The 12,865-nt window shown below is 34.7% G+C and overlaps 1 protein-coding gene across 1 annotated transcript; it reads right to left on the bottom strand.

The window, feature by feature from the left end:
- Positions 1-11,942: 11,942 nt before the first annotated feature.
- On the bottom strand, positions 11,943-12,636 carry LOC137640587 (uncharacterized). Its single transcript, XM_068373099.1, has 2 exons — positions 12,488-12,636; positions 11,943-12,203 (listed from the first exon to the last, which is right to left on the bottom strand). The coding sequence occupies exons 1-2, from the start codon at positions 12,570-12,572 to the stop codon at positions 11,977-11,979; spliced, it is 312 nt and encodes a 103-aa protein (XP_068229200.1). The 5' UTR covers positions 12,573-12,636; the 3' UTR covers positions 11,943-11,976.
- Between the last annotated feature and the right edge of the window lie 229 nt (positions 12,637-12,865).

The raw sequence follows: 12,865 nt of genomic DNA, 5'->3' as shown, positions 1-12,865 counted from the left end.
AAGACGAGGTTGTTATAATATCCTAGACCTAGGGTAATTTTTGTTGATTATTTAATGGAATTCTCTTCAGTTTTCCTTTTTATTTAAAATTGCATCAGTTACAATTTTCCCTATTGAAAAAGTGTATCAAAAGAATATTATATTCGTATGTATTACCTGTGTGTAAGATTTTCGTCGCCTGTAAATCTGACTGACAGATTTTATTAATTTCAGTGCAGATATATCTCTGTCAAGAGAATATTTCAGTGTAACGAAGTTTTAAAAATCTGAGGGAGGGAATCTTTCATATAGAATTAGACAAGGTTGGTTTGAAATGACAGGTGCATCATGACCTTTTAATCTTTTTTTTTTTTTAAGAGATAATTGTATAGTTGAATAGAGTAAATTTTGTTGAAGGTCCACATTGGAAAGTTATGTTGCATGTTCCAGTAAAGATTCGGCTTACTTGAATATGAAAAAGAAAAAAAAAACGCGTCTAAATGTGCAAAATTTATCATTAATCGAATGCCAAGTACGAACATACCAATTACCTCCAATGATGAAGATGGGTTGTTTTTGTGGATAAAACTATTTAATTAACTTCATTCTAAAATTAGTTTTCTGTCGCGGTCATGTGACAATCTTTTGCTTTTGGGGATATGGTACTGTGGTAGCCTATTGGAAACTTACTGAATCGCGTTCCGTTGGTGGGAAGCAAGATCCTTAGATTTTGGTGGGGAGTTCGAGTCTTTCTTAAGCTCGAGAGTTTCTTGTACAGTAGTGTCTGCCACCTCCGCATCCTTGTCAGCTATTGAAGGGTTTTGGGGGAGACTACAGACCTTCATGTAGAGCTATCAGAAGCAATTGCCTAGCCCTTCCTGGTCTTCGCTCAGGTAGAGAGGTGTTTTGGGGGATTGGTGTTTGTCAGTACTGGATTGGGTGACCAACGATTACTGACTAACAACCTAATTTAAAGGCTTAAAGGTAGCGTAGTCTAGGGAAGACAATGTTCTAGAGTCAAACTATATATATATATATATATATATATATAAATTATATATATATATATATATATATATATATATATATATATATATATATATATATATATATATATAGTTTGACTCTAGAACATTGTCTTCCCTAGACTACGCTACCTTTAAGCCTTTAAATTAGGTTGTTAGTCAGTAATCGTTGGTCACCCATTCCAGTACTGACCAACACCAATGCCCCATGCACTCAAGACGAAACATAACGCTTCTTCCCTCTACCCATAACGCCTTTCACCCCCCTACCCCTTATAGACACACACTCACAAACACACACAAAAAAAGATCAGATCTAATGTTAGGGGTTTAGCAGTCGGGCGTTATTTCATTATTATTACTAGCCAAGTAACAACCTCAACTGAAAACATCAGAATGGTACAAGCTCAAGGAATCCAACAGTGTTGGAAGGAAAAAGAAAAGTTGATAAACTGTAATTGAGAAATGTTAAAAGAGATGTTATATAACATACCAATATGAATAAAACTTTTAAATAGAAAAGTCTCATGTTAAGTATGAAACTAGACGACGTTAGCCTGTTCAAGTACTTAAGTTTAGATCAGAGAATGATATTGTGCATTTTTAATTGATTAATTAATTAATCAGTATTATTATTATTATTATTATTATTATTATTATTAGGATGGTTTAGGCCTAAGCCTAAGGGCTCCAACATACATATCAACAACAACAAATGCAGCCTTATCTAGTCCACTGCGGGACAAAGGCCTCTGACATGCCCTTATCCATGTCTAGAATTTGGCTAGTTTTCATCACGACGTTAGCCAACGGTGGATTGGTGATGGTGGGAAACTTTTATCTAATCTTTCACAGCAAACCAAGTTGGTATGGGTGGCCCTGACTAGCACAGCTTTGCTAATCATGGCGATACACAAACCCTGTTTTCACCACGATGAAGTATCTCCACTTAGAAAGGGATATGTATAGGTAGTAGGTTGGCCAGGGCACCAGCCACCCGTCGAGATATTACCACTAGAGAGAGTTATTGGATCCTTTGACTGGCCAGACAGTATTACAATAGATCCTTCTCTCTGGTTACGGCTCATTTTGTCCTAGCCTACACATAAACGAATAGCTTGGCCTATTCTTTCCACATTCTCCTCTGTACTCATACACATGGCAAGACTGAAATTACCAAACAATCCTTCTTCTCTCAAGAGGTTAACTACTGCACTGTAATTGTTCAGTGGCTACTTTCCCCTTGATAAGAGTAGAAGAGACTCTTTCGCTATGGTAAGCAGCTCTTCTAGGAGAAGGACACTCCAAAATCAAACCATTGTTCTCTAGTCTTGGATAATGCCTTATCCCCTGTATCATGGCCTTCCACTATCTTGGATTTGAGTTCTCTTGCTTGAGGGTACTCTCGGGCACGCTGTTCTATCTCATTTCTCTCTCCTGTTTTTGTTTTTCGAAGTTTTTATAGTTTATATATAAAAGATATATTTCAATGTTGTTACTGTTCTTACGATATTTTATTTTAATTGTTTATTACATCTTTTAGAATTTTTAAGTTCTTGTTTCCTTTCCTCATTGGACTATTTTTTCATTTTGGAGCCCTTGGGCTTATAGTATCTTGCTTTTTCAATTAAGGTTATAGCTTATCTTGTAATATATACATATATATATATATATATATATATATATATATATATATACACAGTATATATATATATATATATATATATATATATATATATATATATATATATATATATATATATATATATATATATATATATATACACTGTTTGCAGACAAATAATTTTCCATCTCCATCGTTTTACTTCTCAAGAGTCAACTATAGAGAGGAAGTTGGCGGTTACGGTGGGCAGACGTCATATTAGTTATAAACTTTGCGTGGAAATCATAAGGATACAATGTCAAAAGCTCTTAGACAAAGATTCGACGGTTCGCGTTTATTGTTGCTGTGTCTACAAGGTCTTAGGTAACCCTTACACCTAAAACTTATGCGTTATTAGTTTATTGTTTTTCTTTAATTACTTTCCCTCGACATATTCCATAAAAAAGTCTAACAAAGCTGAACTAAATAAAAAAAAATAGTGATAACAGAAAATTTACTTTTCGAGATAATGTGTAGGACGTAATCAAAAGATAAAGCGTTAAAGATATTTTGAAGACATGCATAATTATTGTTTGCTAGTAACCTCTGTAAGCATTTCGGGAAAGCGTTTTGCCAGACTTATATGACGTGAAAAGAAATTTTGAATTACCAATTTTCTTTTGCGAGGGATTTGTAATTTAAGATTCTCGAATTTGTGATGTATGTAGATTATTTGTTATGTTTTTTTCTGAACAAATCGAATAGAAAATTTATTATTATTATTATTATTATTATTATTATTATTACTTACTTACTTACTTACTTACTTACTTACTTACTAAGCTACAACCCTAGTTGGAAAAGCAGGATGCTATAAGCCCAGAGGCCCTAACAGGGAAAATATCCCAGTGAGGAAAGGAAACAAAGAAAGAAATATTTTGAGAACAGTAACAACATTAAAATAAATAATTCTTATAGAAACTATAACAACTTTAACAAAACAATTAGAAGAGAAATTAGATAGAATAGTGTGCCCGAGTGTACACTCAAGCAAGGGAATTCTAACCTAAGACAGTAGAAGACCATGATTCATGGGCTATGGCAATACCCAGGACTAGAGAACAATTGCTTTTTGATTTTGGAGTGTCACTACTCTATTCCAGCATCCATTCATCCGCAGTCTAGAGTCAATTAGATACTATGTTCTCTAGGCGAAGGGAAGTCGTCCTCTGACGTAATAGTCATATATGATAGAAAGGCTTTTAGTATTCTCTAATGAAACCTTTCATCGAATATTATCCAGATGAAATGCCATAATTCAGAAGTTATCTGAATTCAGTTAACGATTCAGTCTTATTCATAATGGATGCAAATTATCGCAATCCCTGATAAACTCTTTTCTAAGTTTTCGGGAGATTTTGCGATAATGCAAAACCCTGTTCCTACCACCGTCAATCATGATTGATCTTGAGCCTTTCTAAGTTTAAGTCTTTGAGCTTCTAACCCTTTAAATGATGCAAATATTTCTTTAAGAACTTTCCACTTCTTTGTCTTTTTAAAAACACCAAAAAGTATACCAAGTGTTTTTATTTATTTATATTTTTAGGGGAAATTAAAGTTGGTGAATGTATTATCTTTTATGTTATCAAAAAGGTACAAACTATTAAAATAAATAACTTATATTAGAATGAAATAAGTGCACAAAAACAGCAAACACATTTTAGATATTAAAGTGCAGCTGTAATTCATTTAACACTCTCTCTCTCTCTCTCTCTCTCTCTCTCTCTCTCTCTCTCTCTCTCTCTCTCTCTCTCTCTCATGGCCGACGGCAGATAAAGTATGTTACGAAATCGCTGTCAATTGTTTCGTGTTTCTTCTGAGATTTCTTGTTGATGTTTTTGCTTCTTTTGTTGTTGCCTTTGTGACTGCGGGTCATTTCATCCTTGAGACATCTGCCTTGACAGGTGGCACAGCTGTTTCCACTCCTGTCACTTGGGTGGCTTCGGTCACTCTCGGAAGAACAGCTGCGACTCTTGGCTTCTTTTGTAACAATTATAAAAAGTTATTAATGTCGTTAATTACAATTTCAAATTACAATTCTTAATTACAATTTCATTTTGACATGACGATAAATCTTCGGTGTCGAAATAATTATTATTAGATTTTTCCAATATGAAAAATTGACTTCCTCATGAAATATTGTCAAAAATTTTTATGATTTTTAATCAAAATAAAACTTATTTCAATATACATAAAGAGTTAACCAAAACTTGCATTGAAATTGAATGATTATTACGAAAGGAAATCTTATGAAAAGATTATCTTACCATTAGAAGGGTGATGTTCAAGACGATGTTGCACAGAATGTAAATTCAAGTGTGCCATTTTGGCTGTTGATAACTCCTGGATCATTTCGAAAATAATGAAAAGATTTTTTTAAGTAGCTGAGATATTCTTCTGTTCTAGCTTTGGAGAAGTGCTCGTTTCGAATGCCAATAAGAGAGCCAGTGATCATTTATATACCCCAAGGACAGTGCCACCACGAAGCCCCGCCACACAAGGCGGTCGTTGGCAGAGCTCAGGTTATCTATCACGACAGTGATAAGGAGAGTCTGATTAAAGACCTAATGCTAAGGTGCCATTCTTTGTCACTAAGGAAGCACAAGGAAACGCTGTAATATCTTCACTGTTTCTAGCTTGAGAGGTCAGGGAATTCGATGACAAATGTATCGTACTTTGATATTTGTCCTTTCCGATAAAATTTTGCAAATGACATCATAACAAAGGATGAAAATCTTTGCAACATAAATCCGAGAAATCCGTCTAAAAATACAACTACTGGTGGTTAAATAATACTTTTTTTGAAATAACTTTTCATTTGTTTTACAAGAATCTAATTTTTGTAAGAGGATTGAAGGGTAGATATTGAAATGACTGATTGCAACTTTCTCTTGCACCAAAAAGTGTTCTGTGGGAGGCCATGTATAATATTCTGTTTCGTAAATAAGACAAAGAGGTTTCATGGCAAAACTCATAACACCAAAATGATCAATAGAATCTGGGATATTGTTCGTAAGAGGGTAGTTCAGGGAGCCTTGATTAGTGCAATGGACAATATTGATAATAATAATAATAAAAAAAAAAAACTTTAACCAGGAAGACGTCCTTATTAGCATTATGATTTTCAGATATTTTTTTAGAACCTTTAGAAGTGATAATACTTCTGCCGAAACTGTGCTTCCTGATGCTCAAGGTCATGATATTGTTGCAATTTAGGGTTTTTGGTGGACAATTCTGTAACGTCCCTAACTGGTGAACGCCAGAAAGGGGCTCAAAATTGCTAGTATTTTTTGTCGCTGCAACCTCACCATCCTTGTGAGCTAAGGGAAACTTATAAGTCTATCTGCCGAGTCATCAGCAGCCATTGCCTGCCCCTCCTTGGTCCTAGCTTGGGTGGAGAGAGGGCTTGGGCGCTGATCATATGTGTATATGGTCAAGTTAGGGCATTGTCCTGTTCGATAGGGCAATGTCAATGTCCCTTACCCCTGCCATTCCTGAACGGCCTTTAAACCTTCCAGCCTTTAATTGATCATACCCATGATGCCGACATCAACGGATAACTACAATTGCAGGATATTTGGAAAATAAACCAACAACAAGACGATTGAAGATACTGTAATCCGTAAAAGGCTACAAAATATCCTGATACCTGGCATTGAGGTATTTGAACATTAAGACCGTTCGTTCACTCGTAGGAAAACTCTCCTTCACTTTTAATCTGCTGTATTAGTCTCTGATACTACTTTGGTTTTTTTAGTAACTATGAACTTGTAATCAACATGTTTTAGTTTACCTTCGAACCATTGAAAAACTTTTTCATTCTTCACTAAAGAGACACTTTGATAAAACTACGAAATCTGTTTTTCTTTTTAAATGTAAACGATATATAACTGTGGATTTTCAATCATATAAGAAAATTAATATGACGCAAGATTTGTCTAACAATTTAGTGAAGAAGAGAGTCAGTAGTTGAAGACCAGACAGGACAACAATAATCAAAATAGAAAAAGGGAAGAATTAAAACGTCTTCAAGATAATTGTAGAACGTAAGAACATAAGTACATGAATTTGAAAAAAATAGAAAAAAAGACATATTAAGAGATAATTGAGGTTGCATGGTTATTATTGCTGTATCTAAAGTTATTATGTAACCGTTTGACATAACACATATATAGGTTTTTTGGTTTTGCTCTTCCTAAATTACTTTCCCTTGACACATTTCGAAAAAGATTGAGAAAAGAGAAAGCTGGAATGGAAAAAAAGCACAAGAAATTACACAATGTCCGAAGATCGATTCACAACAATTTGATGGTATTGGGAAATCAACAGGAAAAGACGCGGTAGATATATTTTGCAAATATTCAAACGTATCGTTGCTTACATCAACTGAAAGTGTCTCGGAAGTGTTTTATCTGACGGACATAACGTGAAAATTAAATGAAAATTTGATTCAGTGCTATAATAAAGGCAACTGTTATCCATTACCTAATTTTTTTTATGCCGGTATTTACAAATTGAGAGGAACGAATTTGTGTTATTTGTAAATTACTAGAAAGGATTAAGTTAAGAGCAAACTTGTTAAAGCCACTCTCAATATAGCAACAGTTTCAACCAAGGTGAGAGGAAGTAGACTGAGATGGTATGGACATATAAAGAGACAAGAGGAGAAAGAAGATGATGGATATGGGTCTACCAGATGTGAAAAGGTCTGGTAGACAAAAATTGCGATAGATTGACTGTGTTAGGAGATATGAGGGAGTTGGGATGGAGCGAGGAAGAAGCACTGGACCGAAGTGGAAGAATGTGTTGATGAAATATTACAGCGACCCCAAATAGTGACAAGCTTGTGGAGAAAGATGTAAATTATTGAGTAAATATTGTCTGAACAAATAAAATAGGGGTCTTACATCATGTCCCTATTATGATTTCAAGAATCCTATCTTCTAATATTTGTAGCCAATAAGATCACAGTTTGTCTACGCAAAAGGAAATCATCTTCTGTCCATCGGGAACATTGAACTATGAATTATCTTGTGAACATATAATCATCGTATGTGATGGAAAAGTGTTTTAGTATTCTCTAATAAGACCCTTCGTTACATATTGTCCAGATGAATTACCATAATTCAGAAGTTCTCTGAATTCAGTAAAAGATTCGATCTCAATCACAATCCATGATCAATTCTCTCTTAAGTTTTTGGGAGATTATGCGTCAATGCTAAACCTTGTCCCTAAATCGCCAATCATGAAAGAGCTTTAAACTTTTAAAGCTTCTTAACCTATAAATGCTACAAATATTTCTTTAGGAATTTTCAACTTTGTCTTCTCAAAAACACCCAAAAATTTCACAAATGGTTTGATCCAATTATATTTTTTGGAGGAAAAATTAAAGTTGGTAGATCCATTATCCTTTAATTAAAAATGGTGAAAATAGTATAGTAAATAACATATAGATGGAGTAACTGAACAATGACAATAAATAAATTTGAGAATTAAAAATTCAGCTGTTTTTCTTTAAACACACATACACACACTCTATCTCTCTCTCTCTCTCTCTCTCTCTCTCTCTCTCTCTCTCTCTCTCTCTCTCATGGCCGACGGCAAATAAAGTATGTTACGAAATCGCTGTCAATTGTGTTGTGTTTCTTCTGAGATTTCTTGTTGATGTTTTTGCTTCTTTTGTTGGTGCTCTTTTGACTGCGGGTCGTTTCAGCCTTGAGACATCTGCCTTGACAGGTGGCACAGCTGTTTCCACTCCTGTCACTTTGGTAGCTTCGGTCGCTCTCGGAAGAACAGCTGCGACTCTTTGTTTCTTCTGTAACAGTTACAAAAAGTTATTAATGTCGTTAATTACAATTTCAAATTAAAATTCCAATTACAATTTCATTTTGACATGACGATAAATATTTGGAGTCGAAATAAATATGAGATTTTTCCAATATGAAGAATTGACTTCCTCATGAAATAATGTCAAACATTTTTCATAACTTTTAATTAAATTAAAACATATTTCAATATACATTAGGAGTTAACCAAAACTTGCATTGAAATTGAATGATTATTACGAAAGGAAATCTTATGAAAAGATTATCTTACCATTAGAAGGATGATATTCAAGTCGATGTTGCACAGAAGGCAAATTCAAGTGTGCCATGTTGGCTGTCGATAACTCCTGGATCATTTCGGAGAACAATAAAACGATTTATTCAGATGAGATCGTCTTCTGTTCTCGCTCTGGAGAAGTGCTCGTTTCGAATGCCAATAAGAGAGCCAGTGGGCATTTATATACCCCAAAGAAATGCCACGACGAGGCCCTGCCACACAAGGCGGTCGTTGGCAGAGCTCAGGTTATTGATTACGATAGAGATAGGGACAGTCTGATTAAAGACCTAATGCTAAGGTGCCATTCTTTGTTACTAAGAAAGCACAAGGAAACGCTGTAATATCTTCACTGTTTCTAGCTTGAGAGGTCGGGGAATTCGATGACAAATGCATCTTACTCAGATATTGGTCCTTTCCGATGAAATTTTGCAAATATCATAAAAAAGATTAAAATCTTTCTAACATATATCCGAGAAATTCATCTAAGAGTATAACTACTATTGTTTAGATAATACCTTTTTTTTTAAATAACTTATCATTTGTTTTAAAAGAATCTAATTTTTGTAAGGGGACTGGAAGGTAGATATTGAAATGACCGATTGCATGTTTTTCTTGTGCCAAAAGTTCTTCTGTAGGAGGCGATGTATTGTAATCTGTTTCGTAAATCAGACAAGAAGGTTTCATGACAAACTCATAACACCAAAATAATCAATAAAATCTTTGATATTGGTCGTAAGAGGGTAGTTAGGGGAGCCGTGATTTGTGCAATGGTCACTATTGATAATAATAATAAAAAACACTTCAACCAGGAAGACGTCAGTTTTAGTATTATAATTTTTAGATATTTTTTTAGAACCTTTAGAACTGCTAATACTTCTGCCGAGCCTGTGCTTCCTAATGCTCAAGGTCATGGTATTGTTGCAATTTAGAGTTTTTGGTGGCTAATAAGGTAACGTCCCTGACTGGTGAATGCCAGACTGGGGTTCGAGTCCCACTCAAACTTGTTAGTTTTTTATTTTGCTCGCTGCAACCTCACCATCCTTGTGAGCTATGGATGGAGGGTTTGGGAGAGCCTATAGGTCCTAGCTTGGGTGGAGAGGGGGCTTGGGCGATAATCATATGCAAGGCTAATGTATTGGCCTTGCAGGACATTTGGAAAATGAACCGCCACTAAGACGATCGGAAATACTGTAATCCGTAACAGGCTACGAAACATCCCAATACCTGGCATCTAGGTATTTGAACATTAAGACCGTTTGTTCACTCGTAGGAAAACTGTCCTTCAATTTTGATCAGCTGTATTAGTTTCTAATACTATTTTTATTGTTTAGTAACTATGATCTTGTAATTAACATATGTTTTAGTTTACTTTCGAACCACTGAAAAACTTTTTCGTTCTTCACTGAAGAGACACTTTGATATAAGTACGAAATCTTCCGGGTTTTTTTAAAGGTACAACGATATATTTCTGTGGATTTTTGATACCCAATAATATATAAACTAAGATATGTCTACCAATTTAATGAAGAGGAGCGTCAGTAGGTGAAGACCAGACTGGAGAACAATAATCAAACTCTAGAAAAAGGGAAGGATTGGAACATCTTCAAGATAAATGTAGTACGTAAAGAGCATAAGTATATGAATAAAGAAAAAAAGGTATAGAGATAATTGAGGTTGCATGTTTATTATTGCTGTATCTAAAGTTATTATGTAACCATTTGACATAACTCATATATGTTGTTTAGTTTTTGCCCTTCCTAAATTACTTTCCATCGACACGTTTTAAAAAAGATTAAGAAAAGAGAAAGCTGGAATGGAAATAAATTACAAGAGATTACACAATGTCCGTTTATGGATTCACAACAATTTGAAAAATCAATAGGAAAAGAGGCGGTAGATATGTTTTGCAGATATTCAAAAGTATCATTGCTAATACGAACTGGGGGTATTTCATAAAAGTGTTTTATCTGACTGACATTACGTGAAAAGGAAATTAAAATGTGATTCAATGATATAATAAAGGCGACTGTTATCAATTACCTAATTTGTTTTATAGCGGTATTTACAAATTAAGCTTAACGAATTTGTATTATTTGTAAATTATCAGAAAGGATAATAGAAAGAACAAACATGTTAGAGGCACTCTCAACATAGCACCAGTTTCAACCAAGGTGAGAGAAAGTAGACTGAGATGGTATGGACATCTGTATGAAGAGACGAGAGGAAGACCATCCGATAAGGTAGATAATGGATGTGGGACTACCTAGTGAGAGAAGGTTGGGTAGACTAAAATTGCGATAGATTGATTGTCTTAGGAGATATGAGGGAGTTGGGATTGAGCGAGGAAGATGCATTGGACAGAAGGAAATGGAAGAATGTGTTGAAGAAACATTACAGCGACCCCAAATAGTGACAAGCTTGTGGAGAAAGAAGAAGAAGATGTAAATTATTGAGTAAATATTGTCTGAACAAATAAAATAGGGGTCTTAAATCATATCCCTATTATGATTTCAAGAATCCTATCTCCTATTTGTAGCCAATAAGATTCTAGTTTCTCCACGCAAAAGGAAATCGTCTTCTGTCCTTCGGGAACATTGAACTTTGACGTATCTTGTCAACATATAATCATCGTTAGTGATGGAAAAGTGTTTTAGTATTCTGTAATAAGACCCTTCGTTGAATATTGTCCGATGAATTGCCATAATTCAGAAGTTCTCTGAATTCAGTGAAAGATTCAATAGTCTCGTTCGCGTTGGTCATAACTTATCACAATCCATGATCAATTTTTTCTTGGGTTTTCGAGAGATTATTCGACAACGCTAAACCTTGTCCCTAAATCGCCAAGCATGAAAGAGCTTTAAGCTTTTAAAGCTTCTTAACCTATAAATGCTACAAATATTTCTTTAGGATTTTTCAACTTTGTCTTCTCAAAAACACCCAAAAATTTCACAAATGGTTTGATCCAATTATATTTTTTGGAGGAAAAATTAAAGTTGGTAGATCCATTATCCTTTAATTAAAAATGGTGAAAATAATATAATAAATAACATAAAGATGGAGTAACTAAACAATGACAATAAATGAATTTGAGAAATAAAAGTTCAACTGTGTTTCTTTAAGCACACATACACACACACACACTCTCTCTCTCTCTCTCTCTCTCTCTCTCTCTCTCTCTCTCTCTCTCTCTCTCTCTCTCTCTCTCTCTCATGGCCGACGGCAAATAAAGTATGTTACAAAATCGCTGTCAATTGTGTTGTGTTTCTTTTGAGATTTCTTGTTGATGTTTTTGCTTCTTTTGTTGTTGCTCTTTTGACTGCGGGTCGTTTCATCCTTGAGACATCTGCCTTGACAGGTGGCACAGCTGTTTCCACTCCTGTCACTTTGGTAGCTTCGGTCGCTCTCGGAAGAACAGCTGCGACTCTTGGCTTCTTCTGTAACAATTATAAAAAGTTATTAATGTCGTTAATTACAATTTCAAATTACAATTCTTAATTACAATTTCATTTTGACATGACAATAAATCTTCGGAGTCGAAATAAATATTATGAGATTTTTCCAATATGAAAAATTGACTTCCTCATGAAATATTGTCAAACATTTTTATGATTTTTAATCAAAATAAAACTTATTTCAATATACATAAAGAGTTAACCAAAACTTGCATTGAAATTGAATGATTATTACGAAAGGAAATCTTATGAAAAGATTATCTTACCATTAGAAGGGTGATGTTCAAGACGATGTTGCACAGAATGTAAATTCAAGTGTGCCATTTTGGCTGTTGATAACTCCTGGATCATTTCGAAAATAATGAAAAGATTTTTTTAAGTAGCTGAGATATTCTTCTGTTCTAGCTTTGGAGAAGTGCTCGTTTCGAATGCCAATAAGAGAGCCAGTGATCATTTATATACCCCAAGGACAGTGCCACCACGAAGCCCCGCCACACAAGGCGGTCGTTGGCAGAGCTCAGGTTATCTATCACGACAGTGATAAGGAGAGTCTGATTAAAGACCTAATGCTAAGGTGCCATTCTTTGTCACTAAGGAAGCACAAGGAAACGCTGTAATATCTTCACTGTTTCTAGCTTGAGAGG

This window comes from Palaemon carinicauda, chromosome 5 (assembly GCF_036898095.1).
Source record: "Palaemon carinicauda isolate YSFRI2023 chromosome 5, ASM3689809v2, whole genome shotgun sequence".
In the NCBI taxonomy this organism is placed as follows: Eukaryota; Metazoa; Arthropoda; class Malacostraca; order Decapoda; family Palaemonidae; genus Palaemon; species Palaemon carinicauda.
This window is presented reverse-complemented; position numbering and strand designations above follow the sequence as displayed.

Excerpts from the sequence above, each read along its gene's own strand:
- LOC137640587 (XM_068373099.1), bottom strand. The coding sequence starts at position 12,572 with ATGATCCAGGAGTTATCAACAGCCAAAATGGCACACTTGAATTTACAT. Across the intron at positions 12,204-12,487 it reads TGAACATCACCCTTCTAATG|AAGAAGCCAAGAGTCGCAGC; the intron begins GTAAGATAATCT and ends TAATTGTTACAG.